The sequence below is a fragment of the Mobula birostris genome, chromosome 23 (assembly GCF_030028105.1).
Source record: "Mobula birostris isolate sMobBir1 chromosome 23, sMobBir1.hap1, whole genome shotgun sequence".
NCBI lineage: Eukaryota > Metazoa > Chordata > Chondrichthyes > Myliobatiformes > Myliobatidae > Mobula > Mobula birostris.
Genome location: NC_092392.1, coordinates 40,101,309 through 40,128,964, shown reverse-complemented (window position 1 = coordinate 40,128,964; position 27,656 = coordinate 40,101,309). Strand labels below are relative to the sequence as shown.

The 27,656-nt window shown below is 39.9% G+C and overlaps 1 protein-coding gene across 3 annotated transcripts in view; it reads left to right on the top strand.

The window, feature by feature from the left end:
• The window catches only part of LOC140186853 (tRNA-dihydrouridine(20a/20b) synthase [NAD(P)+]-like), a 55,847-nt gene that overhangs the window by 8,339 nt on the left and 19,852 nt on the right, over positions 1 to 27,656 (top strand). Inside the window, exons 4-6 of one of the 3 annotated variants that reach the window (XM_072241522.1) lie at positions 5,652 to 5,774; positions 7,092 to 7,331; positions 27,389 to 27,484. In XM_072241522.1, coding sequence (XP_072097623.1) covers positions 5,652 to 5,774; positions 7,092 to 7,331; positions 27,389 to 27,484 — 459 coding nt within the window. Of the gene's footprint in view, positions 1 to 5,651; positions 5,775 to 7,091; positions 7,332 to 10,471; positions 12,362 to 22,550; positions 22,631 to 27,377; positions 27,485 to 27,656 lie in introns of those variants that run through there. The other 2 variants (XM_072241520.1, XM_072241521.1) reach the window with 2 other exon arrangements.

Sequence of the window (27,656 nt, the reverse complement as noted above, 5' to 3'; positions counted from 1 at the left end):
TTTTCGCTTTGGTGGACAGTACAGCAATGATTGTGGAGAAGTACTGTATTTCTACTTTATATAGGCTGTGTATTTATCATATCGTTCCTGCTTTTACTATATGTTACTGTTATTTTAGGTTTTATGTGTTATTTGGCATGATTTGGTAGGTTATTTTTGGGTCTGCGAACGCTCACAAATTTTTCCCATATAAATAAATACTAATTGCTTCTTCGCTTTACGACATTCAGGCTTACAAACCATTTCATAGGAACGCTCTACCTTCGGATGGCGGGGGAAACCTGTACCCTTTTTCCTCCAAACCATAGATGTGTGTATTTCTGCCAAAAATTTCAACTTTTGGCTCACTTGTCCACAGAACATTGTCCCAGAAGCGTTGTGGAACATCCAGGTGGTCTTTGCAAACTTGAGATGTGCAGCAATGTTTTTTTTGAAGAGCAGTGGTTTCCTTCATGGTGTCCTTCCATGAACTTCATTCTTATTCAGTACTTTTCTTATAGTGGGCACATGAAAAAAGACTTGATCAAAGTTCTAGAGATTTCTGGAGGTCTTTTGCTGTTACCCTTGGGTTCTTTTTTCACCTCCTTCAGCATTACAAATTGTGTTCTTGGTGTGATCTTTACAGAACACCCACTCCTGGGGAGAGTAGCAACAGTACTGAATTTCCTCCATTTGTAGACATTTTCTCTTACCATGGACTGATAACACTCAGGTCTTTAGAAATGTTTTGGAAGCCTTTTCCAACTTCATACATCTCTACAGTTCTTCTAAGGTCCTCTGAAAGTTGTTTTGATCGAGGCATGGTGCATATAACCAGATCTTTCTTGAGAAAAGCAGGCTCTATCGGACTTTGTGTGTGTTTTTTTTATATAGGGAAGGGCACCTCGACAACCCACACCTCCAATTTCATCTCATTGATTGGAACACCTGACTTCAAATAGCTTTTGTAGAAGGCATTACCCCAGAGATTCACATACTTTTGAATCCTAGTCTGTGATTGTTTTAAGTGTGTACTCAGTATTGATGAGAGGTTGTATAATTGTTTCTTATTAGTTTAGGCCGATTGTGTTTGTCTAATATTGTGACTTAGATGAAGATTAGGTCACATTTTATGAGCAATTAATGCAGAAAGTCAGGTAACTGCAAAGGATTCACATACTTTCTAGCAACTTTAGACTTTGCGCACTATATCCAGAATTTTGTCTGGTTTCACAATCTTTGCTATGTCTAGTCTCTTGCTATCACATGGAGTAGATTAAATTGACTGAAGGGTGTTAGTGGGTAATTTGGGTGTAGGAGCCTTTATCATTCACTTTCTGGGTGTCACCATCATCATTCCATATAATGTTTGTTTGTCGATTGTCATTCACAAGTTAGATGTGGTAGGACTTCAATTGGCACATTAATTGTGAGATCGACTAATTGACCATTGCATGCTGCTTTTGCATGAAGTCCTGTGTTCCAGCTTCACCAAGTTGCTAGCTCACTTTGGATGCACCTAATGCTGCTTCCTAGCATGACCTTTCTGGTGAATCAATCATGTGAGTAGATAGATCATACCCATCGGTGAGGCATGATGCTCTTAATGATATGTCAGACTGTTGGTTAACTAGTCTATTTTACAGTTCTCCATATTTGGATTCTAGGTTGAGATTGATTTTGCCTAATCCATGTTCAAAGCTGAATGGATTGTCCTTTTTATATTTGCACTGTTTCGATATATTGCAATTGAGTGGATTGTTAGATCAGGAGACCATCTGGAAGCAGAATTAGGTCATTTGGCCCATCAAGTCTGCTCCACCTTTGAATCACGATTGATCCTTTTTTCCCCTTCTCAACCCCACTCCCCAGCCTTCTCCCCTTTGATTCCATGGCCAATCAAGAACCTATCCATCTTGGCCTAAAACACAGCCAATGACCTGGCTTCTGCAGCTGCCTGTGGATACAAATTCCACAAATACACCACCCTCTGGCTAAAGAAATTTCTCTACACCTTTGTTTTAAATGGCCATCCCTCTATCCTGAGGCTGTGCCCTCTTGTCCTAGACTCCCCCACCATGGGAAACATTCTTTCCACGTCTACTATGTCTGGTCCTTTCAATATTTGAAAGGTTTCAATGAGATCCCCATCATCCTTTTAAATTCCAGTGAGTACAGGCCCAGAGCCATCAAACGTTCCTCATGATAACCCCTTCATTGCCAGAATCATCCTTGTCAACCTCCTTTGAACATACTCCAAAGCCAGCACATCTTTTCCTTAATGAGGAGCCCAACACTGTTCACAATACCCAAGGTGAGGCCTCACCGGTGCCTTATAAAGCCTCAGCATCACATCCCTGCTCTTATATTCTCGACCTCTTGAAATGAATGCTAAGCTTGCATTTGCCTTCCTCACCACCGACTCAGCCCGCAAGTTAACCTTTAGGGTGTTCTTTACAAGGACTCCCAAGTCACTTGTAATGTTGAATCAGGTTCTTGGATCTGACAAGTGATACGGAAAGGTCTCTCAGCGAATAGGTATATTTAATCATTTATTTACAAACAGTAAAAATTCAACCAAACGTTCATGTTCCCCAAGTTACAGACACCACAAAACTGAATATTCAATAGATATGCGTACATTCAACAAACATACTTAGTTAAAAGTACATGTAGGGAATATCTTCTCAATCATCTTGTGCATTCTTACCTTAAACAAAGGAAGAAGAGAGCAAACCCCTTCCATGTGCTATTATATATACCCAGTATATTTGAAACTGGACTCTTGGCATCTAAACAACGGGAAAAGCAGCAGCAGCTTCTAAGCTAACCAATCACAACTGAAGCGGCTTTCAACAATCAGAATAAGGCATGCCCCTCAGGACATCCCTTTGCATCTCAGATTTTTGGATTTTCTCCCCTTTTAGTTAAAGTCTGCCCATTTATTTCTTCTACCAAAGTGCATGGCCATACATTTTCCAACATTTTATTTCATTTGCCATTTTCTTGCTCATTTTCCTAATCTGCCTAAGTCCTTCTGCAACTTCTCTGTTTCCTCAACACTACCTGCCCCTCCACCAATCTTTTTCATCATCTGCAAACTTGGCAACAAAGCCATCTATTCCATCATTTAAATCATTAATATACGGCATAAAAAGAAGCAGTCCCAACATTGACCCCTACGGAACACCACTAGTCACTGGCAGCCAACCAGAAAAGAATCCTTTTATTCTCACTCTTCTTATTCGCTGCCTCCTACCAATCAGCCAATGCTCTAACCATGCCAGTAACTCTCCTGTAATACAATGAGCTCTACATTTGGTAAGCAGTCTCATGTGTGGCACCTTGTCAAAGGAATTCTGAAAGTCCAAACTTACAACATCGGCTGCATCCCATTTATCTATCCTACATGTAATCTCACCAAAGAATTCCAACAGGCTCATTAGGCAAGATTTTCCTGTAAGGAAACCATACTGAGTTTGGCCGATCTTGTCCTGTGTCACCAAGTACTCTATAACCTCCTTCTTAACAATTGACTCCCAACATCTTCCCAACCACTGAGATCAGGCTAACTAGTCTATAATTTCCTTCTGCTGCCTTCCTCCTTTCTCAAAGAGTGGAGTGACATTTGTAATTTTTCATTCTGCTGGAACCATGCCAGAGTCCAATGATTTTTGAAAAATGCCTCCACAATCTCTATCACTTCCTCTTTCAGAGGTAGCCGTTCATCTGGTCTGATGACTTATGCACTTTTAGGTCTTTCAGCATTTTGAGCTCCTTCTCCCCTGTACTAGTAACTGCACTCATTTCTAGCACACTGTTGGTGTCTTCCACAATGAAGACTGATGCAAAACGCTTATTTAGTTCATCTGCCATCTCCTTTCCATTATTATTTCTCTGGCCTCATTTTCTAGAGGTCCTATATCCATTCTCGTCTCTTTTATTGTTATATATTTGAAAAAGATCTTTCTATTCACCTTGATATTGTTTGCTAGTTTGCTTTCATATTTCATCTTTCTCCCCTAATGATTCTTTTAGTTTTCTGTAGGTTTTTAAAAGCTTACCAATCCTCTATCTTCCTGCTAATTTTTGCTTTGTTGTATGCCCTCTCTTTTGCTTTTACGTTAGGTTTGACTTCCCTTATCAGCCATGGTTATACTCTTGCCATTTGAGTATTTCTTTGTTTTCCAAATACATCTATCCTGCACCTTCATCATACTTCACAGAAGCTCACGCTATTGCTGCTCTGCTGTCATCCCTGCCAGCATCTCCTTCCAATTTGCTTTGGCCAACTCCTTTCATACCACTGTAATTTCCTTTACTCTGAAATACTGCTACGTCAGACTTTACTTTCTCCCTATCAGATTTCAAGTTGAACTCAGTCATATTGTGATCACTGCTTCCCAAGGGTATCCTTCACCTTAAGCTCTCTAATCACCTCCGGTTCATTACTTAACATCCAGTCTAGTATAGCTGATCCCCCAGTAGGCTCAACGACAAACTGCTCTAAAAAGCCATCTTGTAGGCGTTCAACAAATTCACTCTCTTGAGATCTGTTACCAACCTGATTTTCCCAATCTACCTGCATATTAAAATCTCCCATGACTATCATAACATTGCCCTTTTAACATGCCTTTTCCTTTTCTATTTCCCATTGTAATCTGTAGTCCACATCCCAGCTACTGTTTGGAGGCCTGCAGGGTCCTTTTACCCTTTCGGTTTCTTAACTTAACCCACAAAGGTTCAACATCTTTCAGTCCTCTGCCTCGTCTTTCTAATAGTTTGATGCCATTCTTTACCAGCAGAACCACCCCACCCCCTCTGCCTACCTTGCTATCCCTCCAATACAATGTTCTTCCAACCAAACAAGTTATCTCTTAATTTATCCAATATTCCTTTCACCATGCCTGATCTTCATTGTTATTTTGGGATGCTAGTGGTGCCTCTACATTAAGTGCTGGCCCGTCATTCCTGGATGTGTGGACAACTTTCCCAGCCTGTCCTGCAATTGCATGCAGTTTTATTTTATTCTTTTGAATTGATCAGAATTAGAGTTCCTTTAAGCAATGTACATTGGATAATTCTACTATTCTTTTGAATATTGAATAGTTCTGACTTAACGTATTACCACATCAATGCAGAGAGGCGTTTTTCTCTAGCTAGGAAATTTACAGTGGCAGGATAATGGTTTTGGGGTAAGTGGTCCATGAATTTGCACAAAGATGAAAAAATCTGAATCTCTTGAAATCTTCTGGAGTATTGCAGATTGGCATTCACTGAATGTTTTAATCTCTAATTTAATGAAGCTTTTGTAATTGTATCTTATGAATTGTGGGTAGTGGATGTCAGACTGGAAAGTGTATGAGATAATTGGCTTTGATCTGATGTAAAGGTAGAAAAATCAAAGGCTCTGTTGCGTAGTTTCCCCATTCTTTGCTTCTGTTAGTATTTTAAAATTATGTTGCTGCCAATGTCATTATTTTTTGCTTAACATTTTAGTTAGAGGTTTCTTTAATTTTGTACTTAGTATGAAAATCTAAAATGAACTGCTTTGCTGCAGCATTTGTCAATTACATTTTTAAAAAAACAATTTGTGGGCCATATATACAGACTTCACAGTTATTTGGATTATTCGTATCAATATGCTTAATATATATATTTCATTCTTTCAGGTGGGCAATGGCAGAAGGATATGGTGCTTGCTTAATCAATAAACCAGAATTGGTTCAGGATATGGTGCGTAAAGTTAGAAATCAAGTGGAATGCCCAGAGTTTTCAGTCTCCATTAAGATAAGGTAGTTTTGAAAATGCAAATAAATTTGGGTTTAAAATTACATAGTTATAAACTTGCAAGCCATTTTTGGTTTACTGAAAAAATACATTATAGGAAGATATTTTATTAGATGAAATTCATAAATTGTAAAGGTCAACTAAAGGCCAATCCCATAAGAAAATGTCACATAACTATCCAAAATCTGAAGTCAGTTAGCTTTTGCATTAAAAAACCCAGTCAGGCAATAAATTGATTGGAGCCCTTCTCACAGAATTTTATATAACTTTGCAGATCTCTAACTGCTCCTTTTCAAACTCTTGAATATCTTGTGTTCCACTTATAAGTTTGCCAGAATTGGTAGCTTTGTGATTATGCACTTGGGAGGGTGAGAAGGTGAGCCTGAAATTCCGAAATTGTCTGTAGGCTTCATGAGACATTGCAGTGACATTAGTTATCAATGCAACCCACCCTTGGCTGACAAATAGTCACTCATTAACTCTCAATCCTAGTAGAAGCAAAGCAACATGAACTTAAGCTGAATAGAGAACTTCAATACCCTTTACCAAATGTGGCAGTAAAAAAATCTGCATCTATGCAACATTTTATGTCCTGTCACAAAAACAGCCCAAGTTCGATCTGGCCAATTACTCTTTCATCATCTGTCTGTAAATTGAAATTCTGTGAGGTTGATAATGTCGGGCTATTGTTTGACTTGTCTATAGTTTAACTCTCCTAATTTTGGCACCAGTCCTAAAATTTTGTGAAGATCAGTTTACAAGTTTGGGTGGGGTTTGGTCCACCCTGTTTATGATGCATGGTGGTTAACATAGCAGTTACACACAGATAGGATTGCATTTCTATTTCAGAAGTTACTTAATAATCAACCATCAGTTTAAAGATTTATGTATCTGGGCAGCTGAAATTTTTAGATCTATGTGCTAAACAATGGAAAAGGTTTACATCAGTTTATCTTTAGAAGGGCAAAAGTGACATGTTCTAATCTCTGCAAGAATTTTTCCTCCCCTTCAAAATGATTAATTCCTTAACAGTTGTTTACATTGTATTGTCTTAACAATTAAGCTATCTTAAAATGTCACCAACTATTTTAATGAAGTATTTATTAAAGTTTACCTTGTCCAAGAACAAGTTGCTATCCAAGCTGAGATTTCAATGTGGAATCTAAGAAAATAATAGTACTTGTGTTTGCTGGATTTTGTTTGGTATATAATTATGTTTTACTGGTTTACTTTTAGCTATTATTTTATCTGACAGAAAATGTTGTCTGTTTTACTGTAGGTTAAATTCACCTGTAGTATTCTATGATCTGATGGTATTGCAGATTGCACAAAGACCTAACAAGAACTGTAGATCTCTGCCGAAAAGCTGAGGCAGCTGGAATCTCTTGGATTACTGTTCATGGCAGGGAAACTGAAGAACGACATCAACCAGTCCACTATGATGCGATCAAGATTATTAAAGAAAATTTAACTATACCAGTGGTAGCAAATGGGGATGTCAGGAGCGGTAAGGATGTGGATCTTGTACATCAACTGACAGGGATTGATGGTAAGGAATCTTTGTTGGTGTAAATGAAGCATTGATATTGCTAAATTGATTGTTAAATCTAAATTTGAGCTGGTACGGGACTGGTGATTCCATCACTTTCAATGATTATAGAGTTACAAAGAAGAAATCAAAGCTTTCATAGAAACATGGATGCTTGTAGCAATCCAGAACAGGACCACTCAGTCAATTGAATACATGCTGACCAATATAGAAAGGTGTGATTACATTGGAGAGGGTGCAGGGGAGATTTAAGGATGTTGCTAGGACTGGAAAGTACAATTCTGACAATAGATTGAATAAGTTAAGGTTGATTTCAGATTTCAATAGAACAGAAAAGGTTTAGGTAAGACTTAATAGGAGAGAGGGGGAGGGTATAAAATGTTGGGCCTAATGAGTATAAAGAAAAGAGGGGTTTAAAAAACACAGTAAATGTTTAAAAAGATGGATGGAAGGATTAGAAGGAAAATGTACAATACCTATAAAAAGTATTCACCTGCCTTGGAAGTTTTCATGGTTTATTGTTTTACAACATTGAATCACAGTGGATGTAATTTGCCTTTTCTAATACTGATCAACAGAAAAGACTCTTTAGTGTCAAAGTTAGCCTAAGTTTATTATAGTTATTAAATACAGAATAATTGATTGCAAAATTACTCACCCCCTTCAAGTCAGTATTTAGTAGATGCACCTTTGGCAGCAATTATAGCCTTGAGTCTGTGAGGATAGGACTCTATCAGCTTTTCATCTCTGGACACTGCAATTTTTCCCCATTCTTCTTAATAAAACTGCTCAAGCTCTGTCAGATTGCATGCATGAACAGCCCTTTTCAAGTCCAGCCACAAATTGTCAGTTGGATTGAGGTCTGGACTCTGACTTCGCCACTCTAGGACATTTGGTGTTTTTAAGCCACTCCTCTGTAATTTTGGCTTTACACTTCGGGTAATAGTCTTGCTGGAAAACAAACCTTCTCCCAAGTCGCAGTCATCTTGCAGACTGCATCAGATTTCCTCCAGGATTTCCCTGTATGTTGCTACATTCATTTTACCATCTACCTTAACAAGCCTTCCTTGGCCTGCTGCAGCATAACATCCCCACAGCATGACGCAACAACTACCATGCTTCATGGTAGGAATGTTGTGTTTTTGATGATGTGTGGTGTTTGGCTTACACCAAACATAGTGTTTAGTCTGATGACCAAAAAGCTCAATTTTGGTTTCATCAGCCTATAGAACCTTCTTCCAGCTTACTTCAGAACCTCCCACATGCCTTCTAGCAAACTCTAGCTGAGATTTCATGGGAGTTTTTTTTTCAACAGTGGCTTTCTCGTTGCCACTCTCTCGTAAAGCTGCAACTGGTGAAGCACCCAGGTAACAGTTGTATGCGCAGTCTTTCCCATCTCAGCCACTGAAGCTTGTAACTCCTCTGGAGTTGTCATAGGTCTCTTGGCGGCCTCCCTCACCAATCCTCTTCTTGCACCGTCACTCAGTTTTTGAGAATGGCCTGCTCTAGGCAGATTTACACCTGTGCCATATTCTTTCCCTTTCTAGACAATTAACTCCGAGGGATATTCAGTGACTTGGGAAATTTTCTTGTGTCCATCTCCCAATTTGTGCTTTTCAGTAGCCTTTTCATGGAGTTGCTTGGAGTGTTCTTTTGCCTTCATGGTTTGGTGTAGTTTTTGCCAGGATACTGACTCACCGGCTGAAAACTTAATTACCCTGAAAGCCCTATAGATTGTAAATAATGAAAGACAATATTGTGAATTTAAGTCACTTCAATAACTTAGTTTTAAATGAAAACTATCAAACCTCTCCCCCCCCCCCCCAAGATAGTCATACTTTATTAATCCTGGGGGAAATTGGTTTTCGTTACAGTTGCTCCATAAATAATAAATAGTAATAGAACCATAAATAGTTAAATAGTAATATGTAAATTATGCCAGTTAATTATGAAATAAGTCCAGGACTATTGGCTCAGGATGTCTGACCCTCCTAGGGAAGAGTTGTAAAGTCTGATGGCCACAGGCAGGAATGACTTCCCACTGGCCACCACAGACTCGTAGAGCATCCTCAGCATCGTCGGGTAGATGTTTAAGGACCTCAGTATCCTCAGGAAATAGAGACGGCTCTGACCCTTCTTGTAGACAGCCTCAGTGTTCTTTAACCAGTCCAGTTTATTGTCAGTTCGTATCCCCAGGTGTGATAGAAGTACAACCTGCATTTGCTTTCTTTCAACCATGTAAAAGAATGTGTTCAACTGTTTCATAATGATGACAAAACCTACACACCCCAGAGTGATATTTTCCAGATATAAGGAATAATTAGGCATAGTGTGCCCATTTCTAAGTTGAGTCAATATAATTCCTTCCCTTCTTGTTTTACCCCCTTCTCCCTTCAATCCAACAGTTTAATGTATTCTGTGAAGCTGTCTCCCCATATGCCCATTATCCTACTGGTCTTACCATCATCCCCTAATTCTTAGGCAAATTCCTCTTTCTATATTGTATCTTTCCTATGAGAATCTGTCCTAGATCCTAATCCTTATTTTAATTCTTTTATGTTTCTAATTATTTAAAACTGTATTTTAGCTGTTTAGCTAAATTTACATTATTTTAGATTTGAAATTGTATAATCACTTTCATTGGTCAAAAAATACTTCAATTAAATTGAGTATAATATCCAGAAAAATCCTACACTTTAGAAAGTATTTCATTTTTAATAAGTTCCTTAATGTCATTTGACCACATTATTACAATTTCTGTACTGCATCAGAATCAGGTTTATGAGCACTGTCTTCTAAGATGTGAAATTTCTTGTTTTGCAAAGAGCTAGTTACTATGAATTACTAAAAAAAAAAGAGGTAGTGTTCATGGGTTCATTCAGAAGACTGATGGCGGAGTGAAAGAGCTCTTTCAGAATAGTTGAGTGTGTGTCTTCATGCTCTTGTATCTCTTCCCTGATGGTAGCAATGAGACAAGGACATGTTCCAGATAGGAGATGGGATTCCTCTGAGGAAACACAAGTTTGTTTTGTACATGAGGCTTCTTTGTCATCACCTGCCATTTTCTTTTTGACAGGAAAGTTATTGTGACCCTATTAGTTCGATTTGTGTTCCAAGTTTTAGGATTGTTGCATTATTTATGTTTCCTTACAGGTGTAATGGCTGCACGTGGTCTTCTGGCAAACCCTGCTATGTACTCAGGATATGAGGAAACGCCTTGGCAATGTGTTCGGGATTGGGTTGACATTGCTTTGGAGCATGGAACACCGTTCACTTGTTTTCATCACCATTTAATGTACATGTTGGAAAGAGTAACTTCAAAGCAAGAGAAGAAAATCTTTAATGTGCTCTCAAGTACATCAGCTGTGATAGACTACCTTGGTGAGAATTATGGCTTATGACCCTGTAAATGAATACCAGTTCTTTTCATCAATCTGTCAACAGACATATTTGAAAAAGGAATTGAAGGATATGAGAGGAGATCTAGACTGCCTTTGACCCTGTGTGAAAACAAAGCTCCTGCAAACCTTATAAGCCACAGTCCGTAGCTTGAATTTACATGTCTTTCGAGCTCAAAATAACATGATTGTCAGCAGTCTGTTATTTCAAGAGATTTCACTTCAACTATTTTATATGAATTGAGAACTTTGTCCTTTCATGCAATTTTTTTGGAAAAGTAAATAGAATTTGATTTCTCCTTAAATCTAGTTTTTAAATGTTATGTTTCTTTGGTTATACTTGGTGATAAATATAATTTTATTCCAATTTGTGAAGTATTATTGTCCTCTTGCCTACAAGTAAGATTTAACTTTTTATCTCACTGGAATTGTCAATGTTTGCCATCATAAAAATGTTTATATTCAGATATTTTAAATAAAAATTCTTGTTTTTCTTTATGTCCTTAAGGCATTTATGTTTCAGAGCACCCAATCTCCAAAAAGTTCTATTTTAGTTTTTTCAGTCCACAGGACTTGTTTCCAAAATGCATCAGGCTTGTTTGGATGTTCCTTTGAACCTTTTGAATGGAGCTTTTTGGCCGCAATGAGCAAAGGTATGTTTGGGGAAAAAAGGGTGCAGAATTTCATGAAAAGAACACCTCTCCAACTGTTAAGCATGGGGGTGGATCGATCATGCTTTGGGCTTGTGTTGCAGCCAGTGGCACAGGGAACATTTACTGGTAGAGGGAAGAATGAATTCAATTAAATACCAGCAAATTCTGGAAGCAAACATCACACCGTCTGTAAAAAAAAAGCCGAAGGTGAAAGGAGGATGGCTTCTACAACAGGATAATGAACCTAAACACACCTCAAAATTCACAATGGACTACCTCAAGAGGTGCAAGCTGAAGGTTTTGCCATGGCCCTCACAGTCCCCTGACCTAAACATCATTGAGAATCTGTGGATAGACCTCAAAAGAGTAGTGCATGTAAGTCGGCCCAAGAATCTCACAGAACTAGAAGCCTTTTGCCAGGAAGAAAGGATGAAAATCCCCCAAACAAGAATTGAAAGACTCTTAGCTGGCTACAAAAAGCATTTACAAGCTGTGATACTTGCCAAGGGGGTGTTACTAAGTACCACCATGCAGGGTGCTCAAACTTTTGCTTCGGGCCCTTTTCCTTTTTTTGTTATTTTGAAACTGTAAAAGATGGAAATAAAAAAGTTTTCTTTTTTAAAATATTAAAGAAATGCATCATTTTTAACAGAAGCCTGAAGGCACACACTCAGTTTTTGCACTACTTTTCCAATAATTCAGTTTTTTTTTCTATATTTATCATGTATTGTGTTGTACTGCTGCTGCAATATTAACAAATTTCATGATCAAGTGATACTAAACCTGATTCTGAAGTAGCTGCTGATCCAGTCCCAGAAGTATGGGGAGGGGAGGGGTGATGTGTTAATGAAAACCATATTCATATCACATATCCCTATAAAGCTGGATAAAGTACAAAGCTACTGACATGAACAGAATAAAAAACACTTTGCTGTAATATCTTTAAAGAGTATAGGTTAAGCTCATTCTTTATAATTCCATGGTTTAAAATATGATTAAACATTAAAATTTCAACGTCAATATTGGAATTGCTGATTACAAAAATAGCAGCAAATATTATAATCAACACACATAAAAGTTGCTGGTGAATGCAGCAGGCCAGGCAGCATCTCTAGGAAGAGGTACAGTTGATGTTTCGGGCCGAGACCCTTCATCAGGACAAAAGGTATCGGCCCGAAACGTTGACTGTACCTCTTCCTAGAGATGCTGCCTGGCCTGCTGCGTTCACCAGCGACTTTTATGTGTGTTGCTTGAAATTCCAGCATCTGCAGGTTTCCTTGTTTGCAAATATTATAATGTGCAGTTTGAGCAAATCTTAAACAATGACAAAGATACAATATTGAAAGTTATATCTCACTCAAAACCTGAAGAATTCTTGTAGTTACATTTTTCAAACACTTTATGCCATGTTACAATGAAGTAAAGCAACATTGAGATTTTCTCCTCTCATCATTTTTTTAATCATTCTCAGACTTAAAAGAACTATGTCACACCATTTATCATCCAGTTAATTAGATGCATGTCTTCTCAAAGTTCTTAATAGGTCAATGAATTCCCAAAATTTAACTAAGATAGTCACTATGTAGAACTAATCTTTTTAGGTTTTCTTTTGGATTAAAACTCAACTCCCTTCTGACAACTAATCAACCCATTTCTTACTCATGCAAACATTAAACTATTTGTTGACTACCACATCAAAAGACTGAAATTCCTGTAATTCCAAAGGGAATAACAGGGCAGAATTGCAGTCTTAAGGCTGTTTCCATACAGAGTCATATACTTGACCTCGAAATGAATCAGAAACTACTAGTGCCTCTCTTTTTAAGTTCTTGGCCTTTAGTACCAAGTAATGCTACAAAAAATAGTGAATTAATTGTGTCCTCTGCCATCTTTGTAACCCTACAGCAGAATGTCCTGGACCTTTGTAATGTTTTCTCTCCATTGAATATTGGAAGCATTCTAAAACATATTGGGACATTGTTCATGTTTCCAATTAGTCTGCTCTTCTTAATTTTATAACTGACTACAAAAATACCATCTTATTGTTATCAATGAGCTTCTTTTAATAAAACTTATTTTTGGCAAGTCTTTTATATAATGTTTGATTAAACATTATCATTGACTACAGATTTCGATCTTATTTTTGTTTTGGATATAAGGATTAGCTTTCTTCAATATCAGAATCAGGTTTATTATGTGTTGAAATTTGTTAACTTAGCAGCAGCAGTTCAATGCAATACATAATATAGAAGAAGAAAAAAGTAATTTAAGTAAATCAATTACAGTATATGTTTATTGAATAGATTAAGAATTGTGCAAAAACCAGAGATAATATATACTAAAAAGTGAAGTAGTGTTCAAGGGTTCAATGTCCATTTAGGAATCGGATGGCAGAGGGGAAGAAGCTGTTCTGAATCGCTGAGTGTGTGCCTTCAGGCTTCTGTAACTCCTGTGTGATGGTAACAGCGAGAAAGGGGCATGCCCTGGGTGCTGGAAGTCCTTAATAATGGATGCTGCCTTTCTGAGATTCCGCTCCTTGAAGATGCGCTGGGTACTTTGTAGGCTAGTACCCAAGACGGAACCGACAAAATTTACAACCCTCTGCAGCTTCTTCTGGTCCTGCCCCCACCCCCGTACCAGACAATGATGCAACCTAGCAGAATGCTCTCCACAGTACATCTATAGAAGTTTTTGAGTGTATTTGTTGACATACTAAATCTCTTCAAACTCCTAACTAAATATCGCTGCTGTCATTCCTTTGTAATTGCATCGATATTTTGGGACCTGATTAGATCCTCAGAGATCTTGATACCCTGGAACTTGAAACTGCTCACTCTCTCCACTTCTGATCCCTCTATGAGGATTAGTGGGTATTCCTTTGTCTTCCCCTTCATGAAGTCCACAATCAGCTCTTTCGTCTTACTGACGTAGAGTGCAAGGTTGTTGCTGCGACACCACTCCACTAGTTGGCATATCTCACTCCTGTACTTCCTCTTGTCTCCATCTGAGATTCTACCAACAGTAAATACCCATCAATAAATCAAGCTCAATATTTTTTTTATATCCAGCCATAAGCAGCCTTTTCTTTTAGTTCATTTCACTATTGCCATATTTTTCATATTGTCTGAGGAGTAATGCCTCAAAAAGGTGGCATCCATCATTAAGGAGCCCTATCACCCTTTTCTCATTTTTCTCATTGCTACCATCAGGGAGGAGGTACAGAAGCCTGAAGGTACACACTCAATGATTCAGGAATATCTTCTGCTGTTATCAGATTTCTGAATGGACATTGAACCGTGAATGCTACCTCACTTATTTTTTCTCTTTTTGCTTTACTTATTTAATTTAACTTTTTAATACATATATACGTCTTACCATAATTTACAGTTTTTAATGTATTGTGATGTACTGCTGCTGTATAGCAACACATTTCATGAAGTATGCCAGTGATATTAAACCTGACGAAAATTCTGTTTGACCTCCATTGGGCTGCAGATTTTATTAATTGCATATGTTGTTTCAGAAGATCCATTCTCATGTGTTTATGAAAACTCCCAGGTGGAACTAAAAGGTTGGTTGTGTAGCCTAAACTAAGAGCTGCATACTCAATTTATCTGTTGCTGTTATTAATGCATAGTAAAACTCCAATAATTCAGCATCTGATTGTTCACAAATCTGACTCGTTCATTGATCTGGAATGTGAAGCAGAGATTTGGATTGCAAATGAGGTGTTTGGACTGTAACCCGGATGCTGGCTAGATTTCTACTTGAGACTCTGAACAGCAAAGTTCAAGAATGTCAGTAACTTTGCAGGTGGAGCTGGGATCTAGAGTGCTTGCATACTTCCCGTTCCACATTCACTGAGCAGATTCACAGGAAAATTTATTATCATTCCATGTAACACGTACAAAAAGTGAAAGGAAAGTGTTGGGTGTTAATAGGGTGAACATCGAATACTCCTAAGATCTGCTAGTCCTGAACTGTATAAGAATCAAGTTTACTATAAATGACATATACTGTGAAATTCATTGTTTTGTGGCAGCGGTACAGTGCAAGACATAAAAATTACTATGTTACAAAAATAGTGCAAAAGTTGAATAATAAGGTAGTGATCATGGGTTCATGGATCATTAAGAAATCTGATGGTGGAGGGGAAGAAGCTGTTCCTAAAATATTAACTGTGGTCTTCAGGCTTCTGTACTTCCTCCCTGATGGTAGTAACATACGAGGGTATGTCCTGGGCGGTGGGAAACCATAATGGTGAATGCCGCCTTCTTGAGGCATCGCAACTCGAAGATGTCCTCGATGACAGGGAGGGTTAGGTACGGGATGGAGCTTGTTAAGTCTACAAACCTCTTTGGCCTCTTGTGGTGATGTGCCAGGTTGTGGTGCAGCCAATCGGTATGGTCTCCACCATATATATACAGAAATTTGCTAGAGTGTTCAGGGACATACCAAATCTCCTCAAACTCCTAATGAAGTAGTGCTGCTGTTGTCTTTCTTCATGATTACAACAATGTGTTTGGTACAAGATAGATCCTCTTGCATGCTGGTGCTCAGGAACTTGAATCTGCTTACCCTTTTCACTGTTGACCTCCCAACTTCACCTTCAAAGTCCTCATTCGATTCCTTGGTCTGGCTGGTATTAATCTTGCTTCTTGCATGTCCATCAATTCCTCTCAAGGAACAATTTACAATTGTCATTTAACTGGTATGTTCAACACTTGCAATCCTCACAGATTAGGATTTCTTTCATATGTAGTATGTACAGTTAAATTTCTTCCCTAGATCTCTGCCAGCAGTTCATACCATGTTATTCCCGGAGCTCTATAATGAACCTATAGGTTTACATTAAAATCCATCCTGTGTATTTTCCAATTATGTGCCATGTTGTGGGAATCCAGTCATTCCATTCAGGATCTTGGATTGGCAGAGAATCAATACTTGAATGCCTTCTTATTTTTAAGAAACTATGGAAATGAGCTGCCCAGAGATTGCAATATTTTTCTTTGGAATATAGATGCTTTCTTGATCCCAAAGGATTATAATGCATTAGTGAGTCATATGGTGCAATAAGTAATCAAAAATAGAAAAAATGGAAATACTCACAGATCAAACCCTTCTACAGCCAGTCAGTCTGACCTGAAAAGTTAGCTCTGTTTCTGTCCATAAAGATGCCGCCTACTGAGTATTTCCAGTTGTTTCTGATTTTTTTTCCCCCAGTTTTCAACATCAGCAATTTTAATTCTCAAGCAGAATAAAGTATTTGCACTGGTCATAATATCAATTCTGTTCATTCATACAAAAATATAGATGGCCATTTTGGGAACTGGGTCCTGATTTCTTGTGTATTAACTTTGTATTAATCACAGAGTTATATAGCTAAGAAACAAGCTCTTCGGTCCAGAGTTTGTATCAAAAACCTTTTTATACAAATCCCATATTTAAGATACATACATGTGATGTATTACTGCTTTTTGACTTGCTCAAAGGATCAGATGACAATGAAAATAAAGTGGTTGTGAAAGCAACAGAGCTTGGGGGAGGATAAAACTATTTGATTTGCATCTGATGATTGTCATTCACTGGGTTATCCACATTTCTTTCTGGCTGTGTTGTTGGTTTTCAGGATGTAGGGCTCATGAAAGCAATATACAAGTGAGCGATGTGGTACAGCTGAATGATCTGCTTGAATGGCAGGTGGAGTTGGGTGGCATGGTGGTAGGGCAGTAGTACTACCTCTGCCTCAGGGGCTTGGGTTTGAGGCTGACCTAGGGTGCTACCTTGTTTCAGTTTGCAATTGCAGGTGTTTCTGCCAAGTGCTCCAGTCTTCTCCCACGTCCCACAAATGTCCTGAGTGATTAATTTTGTTCATGTATATTATGCACAAAATGGGCAAAAGAATGAAAAAAATGTTGATGGGCATAATAAAATAAGCTTCAGGGTTGAGATGTGACTGATGGGACTGTTCTGCTGGGAGCCAATGAACTCAATGGACGGAATTGCTTTCATATATGTGGAATCCAGTAATAAAACTGATGTCTGAATATGAAATGTTGACTATCCACTTCCATCCAGGTGCTGCCTGATCCACTGAGTTCATCCGGCAGCTCAGTGTTTTTTTCTCTCTGCAAATTCTACATCTGCAATCTCTTGAGCAGCTTCAAGTTCCTGTAAATCAACATCTTAGAGGATCTAGCTTGGACTAAAGGTATTGATGCTATCACAAAGAAGGCACAACAGCAATTCCACTAGGAGCTTGAGGAGATTTGGTATCTCACCGAAGACTCTAGCAAGCTCCTGCAGATGATGGTGGAGAGTATTCTGACTTGTTGCATCACCGCCTGGCCTGGAGGCTCCAATGCACAGGATTGAAAGAGGTGGAAAGGGTTGTAGACTCGTTATGGACACAACCTTCCACAACATTGAGGACATCTTCGAAAGGCAGTTACTCAAGAAGGTGACATCCAGGATTAAGGACACTCACCAACTGGGACATGCCCTATTTTCATTACAAACATACATGAAGACTCACACTTAAGGTTTTATGAACAGTTTCTTCCCCTCCTCCATCAGATTTCTGAATGGTCAATTACCCATGAATGTTATCTTGCTATTCCTCCTTTGCACTTTATTTTGTAACTTACTATAATTTTTTGTCTTGTGCTGTATTGCTGTCATAAAACAAACAAATTCATTAACATATTTCAGTGATAATAAACCTGATTTTGATTCTCTGATACTCTATTTAAGAATGGCATATGATTGAATATGGGAGGCTGGTCAAGAAGGTTCAGTTGTTTGGCATTCAAGATGAGGTAGTAAATTAGATTAGACATTGGCTTTGTGGGAGAAGCCAGAGAGTGGGAGTAGAGGGTTGTGCCTCTGACTAGAGGCCTGTGATTAGTGGTGTGCCTCAGGGATCAGTGCTGGGTCCTCTGATGCTTGTCATCTATATCAATGATCTTTATGATAATGTAGTAAATTGGATCAGCAAATTTGTGGATGACTCCAAGTGGGAGTGTAGTGGACAGTGAGGAAGACTGTCAAAGCTTGCAACAGGATCAAGATCAGCTGGAAAAGTGGGCTGCAAAATGGTGGATGGCATTTAATGCAGACAAGTGCGAGGTGTTGCATTTTGGAAGGACCAACCAGGGTAGGTCTTACTCAGTGAACGGTAGGGCTCTGAGGAGTGTGGTAGGACAAAGGGATTTGGGAATACAGGTATATAATTCATTTATAGTGGCATCACAGTAGATCACAGGTGTGGGCACGTGGCCAAATGGTAATGGCATTCGACTAGCGATCTGAAGGTCGTGAGTTCAAGCCCCAGCCGAAGCAGCGTGTTGTGTCCTTGAGCAAGGCACTTAATCACACAGTGTTCTGTGACGACACTGGTGCCAAGCTGTATGGGTCCTAATGCCCTTCCCTCGGACAACATCGGTGTCGTGGAGAGGGGAGACTTGCAGCATGGGCAACTGCCGGTCTTCCATACAACCTTGCCCAGGCCTGCGCTCTGGAGAGGGAAGACTTTCCAGGCGCAGATCCATGGTCTCGCAAGACTAATGGATGCCTTTACAGATAGATAGGGTTGTAAGGAAAGCTTTTGGCACATTATATTGAGTACAGAAGATGGAATGTTATGTTGAAGATGTTGGTGGAGTCTAATATGGAGTATGGCGTGCAATTTTCATCGCCTACCTACAGGAAAGATTTAAACAAGGTTGATAGATTGCAGAGAAAATTTACAAGGATGTTACCGGGTCTAGAGGAAGTGATTTATAAATAAAGATTGAATAGGTTAGGACTGTGTTCTTTAGAACATAGAAGATGGAGAGGAGATTTGATAGAGGTGTACAAAATTATGAGGGGTATAGATGGGGTAAATGCAAGCAGACTTTTTCCACTGAGGTTGGGTGGGATACATACAGTGATCCCCAACTACCGGCCACAAAGCATGCGCTACCAGGCCGCGAGGAAAAGATATGATTTGACGATATGAGTCAGCTGCATCTTTCCTCATTCCCTGTCACGCCCACTGTTGAACTTCAACGCACGCAAGGTCATCAGTGATCAAGACGTGCAAAGGAATGGGGCCGTGACCCATTTGTGAATGTCCCCGGTGAATCATCCATGTCAGCGCGGGAAAAAGATCAACTCCTCGAGCTTGCAAATGACGGTGGGCTGAAAAATATGTTTGACATAACACCTCTGCCGACATTCTGGATCAAAGTCAAGGCTAAATATCCTGAGATATTCACGAAAGCACTGAAAACGTTGCTTCCATTTCCAACATCATACCACTGAGAAGCGGAGTTTTCTGCAATGAATGCAATGAAAACTAAATTACGGATTAGACAGGACATAAGGAACCCCCTTCGAGTATTGCTGTCTCCCATCACCTGTCGATGGGACCGTCTTGTTGTAGGAAAACAAGCCCAGGGTTCCCACTGATTCAGCAATATTGGTGTGTTGCAATGATGTTATATGTTCATACGAGGAAAATATGCACTGTGTGTTTAATATCCAAACGCTACTTAAAATGTTATGATGCTATTGACTTATAAGTGACTTCAACCTCCAGGCCGCAAAGGATGCAGCGGTACAGCAGTAGCCAGAACGCACCCAGCACATCTTTAAGGAAAAAGCCGAAATAAACAAGCTAATTAATTAGGTGCTGCCTGGCACGTAAATGTCCGCTCAGATCAGAGGCGATTGCTGATTGTGTCGTTTCCATGGATGCTGCCCGACCTCCTGAGTTCCTCCAGCGTGTTGTGAGTGTAGCTTGTTCATTTCGGCTTTTTTCTTAAAGGTGTGCTGGGTGCATTCCGGCTACCACTGTACTGCTGCATTCTTCGCAGCAATGTATCAGTCCGCAGCCCGGAGGTTGGGAACCACTGTTATAATTGACTTATCACTATACTCATGTGAGGAAAATACGTGTTGTGTGTTTAATATTAAATTCGTTAGATAAACCCCTTCAGAAATGAGATTGAGTGTATTAGCCACTTATAAGTGACTTATAGTTGACTTATCACCTATATTCCGGTTGTGATTAACACCCCCCCCCCCACCCGGTCGGCCAGTCTGCAAGAATATTGTCAATATTAAACCGATCTGCGGTGCAAAAAATATTGGGGACCCCTGGGATACAACAAAGCGGTCATGGGTTCAGGTTGAAAAGTAGGAAGTTTAAGAGGAACATGAGGGGAATCCTCTTCACTCAGAGGATCATGATAGTGTGAAATAAGCTGCCACTACAAGTGGTGCATGCGAGCTTGATTTCAATGTTTAAGAGAAGTTTGGATAGGTACATGGATAGTAGGGATATGGAGGCCAATGGTCCAGGTGCACATTGTTGGGAGTAGACAGTTTAAATGGTTTTGGCATGGACTGGATGGGCTGAACTGAAGGGCCTGTTACTGTGCTGTACACTCTATGACTCTATGAGAAGCCACTTACTTAAGGTCCCATTTTAAACAATACACCACTAACATTCATTAGCCCGGTCGGACCTAGTGTTCTGCAAAAGGAGATGCTCTACAATGTTCAAAGTACATTTAGTATCAAGGTACTTACATGTCACCAGATACCACCTTGATATTCGTTATCTTGCAAGCACAGTAAAACAAAGAAATACGATAAAACCAATGAAAGACTGCACACAAACAGAAATTGACAAACGACCAATGTGCAAAAGAAGATAACAGTGCAAATATTAAAAGTATATAAATAATACTGCAAGGAGCTTGTGCATTCTCCTTGTACCTGCGTGTGTTTGCTCCGGGCTCCTCCCATGGTCCAGTTAGTAGGTTTATCGGTCATTGTAACTTAGGCTCGGGATTCTGGCACATGGCTCGTTAGGCCAGAATGGCCGGCTCTGCTCTGCGCTGTACCTATTGATAAATAAATAAATACTGGGAACATGAGTTGTGGAGTCCTTGAAAGTGAACCCATAGGCTATGGAATCAGAAATACAAGAAAATCTGCAGATGCTGGAAATCCAGGCAGCACACACAAAATGCTGGAGGAACTCAGCAGGCCAGGTGGCATCTATGGAAAAGAGTAAACAGTCAACTTTCTGGGCTGAGGCCCTTCATTCAGACTGGAGAAAAAAGATGGGAAGTCAGAGTAAGATGTTGGGTGGGGTGGGGGGTGAGGAGGAAGAAACACAAGGTGATAAGTGAATTTGAGAGAGGAGGAAGGGTGAAGTAAGGTGCTGGGAAGTGGATTGGTGAAAGAGGTAGAGGGCTGGAGAATGGGGAATCTAATAGGAGAGGGTAGAAGACCTTGGAAGAAAGGGGATGAGGAATGCCAGAGGGAGGTGATGGGCAAGTAAGGAGATAAGGTGAGAGAGGGAAATGGGGATGGGGAATGGTGAAGGGTGATGCAATTACTGGAAGTTCAAGAAAGCGATGTTCATGCTATCAGGTTGTAGGCTATCCAGACGGAATATGAGGTGTTGTTCCTCCACCTTGAGTGTAGCCTCATCTTGGCAGTAGAGGAGGCCATGGACTGACATTTCAGAATGAGAATGGGAAGTGGAATTGAAATGGGTAGCCACTGGGAGATGTCCCTTTTTCTGGCAGAAGTTGTTCAGAGTTGGGGTGAGTGAAGTTATCCACGCTTGCTTCGGAGCTTGATAGTTGAATTGTCCTGAACCTGGTGGTATAGGACCTAAGGCCGATACTTCCTTCATGATGTCAGCAGTGGGAAGAGAACTTGGCCTAGATGTTGAGGGTCTTTGATGATGGGTGCAGCATTCTTGTGCAGCCCTCCTTGTAGTTTTGGGGAGGACTTTACCTATGATAGACTGGGTTGTGCCCATCATTTTTTATTGGCTTTTCATTTCATGGACATTGGTGCTTTTAAACAGGCCGTGATGCAACCAATTAGGATACCCTCCACTGTACATCTATATAAGTTTGTCAAAGTTCAGTTCTTACAGTCAGCTAAATCCGAAAAAAATCAACTACCGATGAAAATACTATTTTAATTGGTCACTTTCAGCTTTCATGGTAACAATATAGTCATCGTTTTATGTTTTGACGATATCCTCAGAGGGAATTTCAGCGAAGGGTATTAACTACTCAACATGCACGATTGTTGCAGCACAATCACGGGTCACTCGCGGGAAGCTGGTGCACGCCCCCGATTCGGAGTGACGTCAACTGCGCACGCGCTTTGTTCAGACTGACGTCATCCGCTGCGCAATGTGATGTGAGAGGGGGCTTGTTCCTTCTGCAAGAAGTGCTTGGAAGGCAAGTTCTCGTATGGTTTTTCAGATTGTCCGTTTATCAAGTTACAGTATTGTGTTTTTTTTTAGCACAATCTAAAGGTTTAGTTTGCTGAAGTTGTAGGGTATTTGAAGAGCGGGAGCCCCCACAGGCCCGCAGCACGGTCTCTTCAGCGGTACACCTCTCCGTGTACCGCTTGGATTGAGGCAAATATGCCGCCTGCAGACATATCGGCATACCTAATAATTATGCGGGCCTCCGGAGGCCATGGAAGTGGCCCATGTTTACTTCCGTGTTCGCTTTTGCCTTGGACCCAACCCTACTAGGGTGGCAACGCTGTCCTCAAAATAGGTTTTTGCTAAATAAGGACTGAAACGCGCCTAGATCACTTAATTTTTTTTAGTAACTTAGTGATCCAAAAGCTCTCGTTCTACTCGAACTTTAATTTAAAAGAAAAAATTTTGTTGCAGCACTTGGCGAAATTTTGATACGTTCATTGCCGTAGCATGCGTTTGGCAGTTGCTTTTCCCCTCATTAGAAATGAGGAATTGAATAATGTGTTATTATTTGGAACACTTCATATTTGAGAGAAGACAATTTCTTCAAGCAATTCTGGTGTCAGTTGCAAATTTACCAACACAGCTTTCACTGACACGCTTTTCAGATCGAAAAATGGTTCTGAGGCATTTTATACTGGGAACACTTTCCAATGCAGTGTTTCGTTGTGAGAGAGAGCTTTGAATGGGGGGAGGGGGGAGTCGGCAGATTAGAAAAATGTATGTGAATTTGGAGCTTGCGTTAATAAAATGGAGACGTGGCTGTGAATGTTGTATGGACTTGAGGATTTGGTCCTGTTAGAGGTTACAGATGTGAGGCCTGTTATCTTTTGAGTACTGAGCCAGCACCTGAAGAAGGGTCCCGGTCCAAAACGTCGACTGCTTATTTATTTCCGTCGATGCTGCCTGACCTGCTGAATTTACCCAGAATTTTGCGTGTGTTGCATCAAGAAGAACAGACGGGATGCATAAATCAGACTTTGGGTGTGGTGGCCGAGTTTTGAACGAAGTGAAATTTTGGTGAATTTAGTGTTTAAGGATTTTAAAAGGTGGTAAAGTGGATACAGTTTTATCAAGATATGTGTAATAGAGGAAAATTGGAAGGTCATAAAGAAGAGCAAGATTGCAGTAATTGAGGCTCTGAGAATAGGTGAATGAAACACATGATCTAGTTTAGCCTGGGAGTGCCCAGAGAAGGTACGGAGAATTTATGGATTTTTCCAACATAGCTTTTAGCCATGCACATGAGTTGCTAAGGCATTGAAGACACAATGCTGGTGTAAATGGATTACTGATGGTATAGAGATGATTGGCTGCAGCAGGGTCTGTCTCTGTGCTGTGTAACTACTTATGAGATGTTAGTAATGTAACTGATACATGTACACACGTATTCCATGTCTGGTTTCTTGAGGGGTTATATGGGTTTTGAAAAACAGGGCCAAAAATGAGGTGAATGCAGTGATGATGTTGGTAGAGATGTAATGCTTGTTCAATCCTGCAACAGTGAAGTTAATAGCATTACTTACCAAAAACTGCAGAGAAACTAAAATTAAATGACAGGAATGTTTTTTGTTCAGACTAATTTGAATGTCAGTCTGAACAAATGATTTGTAACTTGGCTAGGAAATTGAATGAGTCATCAATTTAATGACTAGAAAAATCAAAGATATTTGGCAAGGAGTGTGGTGGAGACCTGGATTGGTGAAGCCAGTTAAAGGGCTGGAGAGGAAGAAATCTGATAGGAAAGGGACAGTGAGAAGAGATAAAAGGCCAGAGCGGGAAAGATGGAAGGGGAAGGGAAAATGTATTGTTAATGGAAGAAGTCGATATTCACGCCAAATGGTTGAAGGCTACCCAGATAGTTTATAAGGTGTGCACTTGGGCTTATTGGGACAAATGAAGTGAAATGCAGTGACGAGTCATTTGAAGAAGGAGTAATGGAGGAAAGTACGTGGACTTGTATCTATTTGATATTAATGTCATATGTGAATGAGTAACTATCTTCATGGACCAATCTTCTAAAAACCAAGAAAGCTATAAGCGGAACAAGTGCTACACATGTCCTTACACTTCCTCCCTCACCACCATTCAGAGCCCCAGACAGTCCTTTCAGGTGAGGCGACACTTCACCTGTAAGTTGACTGGGGTGATGTACTGCGTCTGGTGCTCCCGGTGCGGCCTTCTATATATTGGCGAGACCCGACGCAGGCTGGGAGACCGTTTCGCTGAACACCTACGCTCTGTCCGCCACAGAAAGCGGGATCTCCCAGTGACCACACATTTTAATTCCACATCCCATTCCCATTCTGATATGTCTATCCTCGACCTCCTCTGCTGTAAAGATGAAGCCACACTCAGGTTGGAGGAACACCGCCTTATATTCCGTCTGGGTAGCCTCCAACCTGATGGCATGAACATTGACTTCTCTCACTTCCATTAATGCCCTTCCTCCCCTTCACACCCCATCCCTTTATTTATTTTATATATTTTTTATTTTTTCTCCCTTTTTTCTCTCTTTTTCTCCCTCTGTCCCTCTCACTATAACTCCTTGCCTGCTCTCCACCCTCTGGGTTCCCCTCTCCCCTTCTCTTTCTCCCCAGGCTTCCTGTCCCATGATCCTCTCCCTTCTCCAGGTCTTAGAGCCACCCCTCCCCTCCTCCTATCATTTTGGATCTCCCCCTCCCCCTCCCACTTTCAAATGTCTTACTATCTCTTCTTTCAGTTAGTCCTGACGAAGGGTCCCGGCCTGAAATGTTGACTGTACCTCTTCTTATAGATGCTGCCTGACCTGCTAGTTCACCAGTATTTTTTGTGTGTGTTGCTTGAATTTCCAGCATCTGCAGATTTCCTTGTGTCTGCAAAGTTAATTATTACCTGTGATCTGTTCATTTACTTGCTCACAGGAGATTTTAATCAGAGACCCAAGTGATTTAAATTATGTACAACATAGTTCCACTTCACTTATTAAACGTGACAAACATCTTGAAATCCCAGGCTGTAAACAATGAAGTAGAATATCTATTTCAAGTTGCTTCTTGAAGGCAAGTTGCTTTGTAAAGGATCCAAACAGCAGTGGTTTTGGTAGGTTTACTGATTTGAAAGACCTGAAAACTCCTTGTAGAATGTTTGTTGTGCTGGGTGAATCAAGGCCTAAGGCAGAGTCAGGATTGTTAAGAATACCTGTATTAGGATTGGTTGCAATACCTGAAGGCTTTGATTGCATTTCTTGCGGTCTCTAACTGCCCTATTTGTTTTCCCATCAGCAATGGTTAACAGCTGATTAAAAATTAAAAGAAAATGACAAGGGTATGGATGATCATCGAAGGATCAGAAGTTGGGGGAGTGGGGGCTCAATGACTTTAAATTCCTGGGTGGCACTATCTCAGAGCACTTGTCCTGGACCCATCATATAAATATAATTACGAAGAAAGTACTTCAGCACCTCTACTTCTTTGGGAGTCTGTGGAGATCTGGCAAACTTTTATAGATGTGTGGTGGAAAGCATGCTGACTGGCCGCATTATGGTACGCGAACACCAATGACTTTGAGCAGAAAATCCTACAGTGGATTTGGTTCAGTACATTATGGGTAAATCCCTCCCAGCCATTGAGCACATCTGCATGAAACGTTGCCACAGAAAAGCAGCATCCATCATCAAAGATCCTCACCACCCAGGCCATGCTCTTTTCTCACTGCTGCCATCAGGTAGCAGGTACAAGTGCCTGAGGACTGGAACCACTAGGTTCAAGAACAGTTCCTACCCCTCAACCATCAGGCTCTTGAACAAAAGGGGATAACTACACTCATTTAACAACTCTGTTATATTGTTATTTCATACACATTATTGCTTTTTATTTGTATCTGCATTTGCACAATTTGTTTACAATTAATGGTTACTGTTCTTTAGATTTGCTAAGTATGCCTGCAGAAAAAGAATCTCAGGTTTGTATGTGGTGACATGTATGTACTCTGATAATAAATTTTACTTTGACTTTGAACTTTGAGGAAATGTGTGATTTAAAAAAAAAAATCTCTTGCTTATTTATCACAGAACTGATGAGATTTAGTTTAAGTTCTAGAAGACTCCAGGACAGTGTTCAATTCATGGCATCCATTATTTTGATATGGAGATTGTACTTAATATAACAACAGAAACTTGTATTGTTATTAGAGTAAATTCAGTTGCTGATCTTAGAAGTCAAATGCAATGGGCCAGTCCGTTACTGATATTGATTTGTGGCTACCTCTCAACCATCATGCTCTCGAACTTGATTGGATAGCTTCACTTACCCCAACACTTAACTAATTCCACAACCTATGGGCTCACTTTCAAGGACTCTACAATTCATGTTCTCAGTATTTGTTGGATATTTATTTATTATTATTATTTTGCTTTTTTCTCTCTTGTATTTCCATAGTTGCCTTTTTTTGTACATCTTTTGTTGTCCATCTTTGTGTGAAGTTTTTCATTGATTCTTTCGTGTTTCTTTGTATTTTCTGTGAATGCCCACAAGAAAACGAATCTCGGTTGTATATGGTGACATGTATGTACTTTGATAATGAATTTACGTTGAACTTTGATAGCTATAGGTCTTCGAATATTTCATTCTGTATGTTAAACCATGTGAGCAACTCAAACTGAACTGAAAATGGCATTGAAGATCCATTATTAAGTGTGTGTTTTATTTAAAATGCAAATGTTTTCATTTCGGTAGGCTTCATCAAGAACAATGACATTGCAATGGGTTGCAGTTGCATCTTTCCTGTACACGGAAATAGGTTTAATTTTGCTTTTGTGTTTACCATTCATCTCACCTCGAAGGTATGTTTAAATTGGTTAATTTATCTTGCCAATTTATTTTCTGGTTTAGAATATGCTTTGAAGTTCCTAAGAATGTGTGTGCTTGCCCAGGTTGCATTAGAATGTGGGAGGGATTGTGGATCTGTTTGATCCAACTTCCACTGTGCCATCAGCTTGGTCCATCTCTGATACT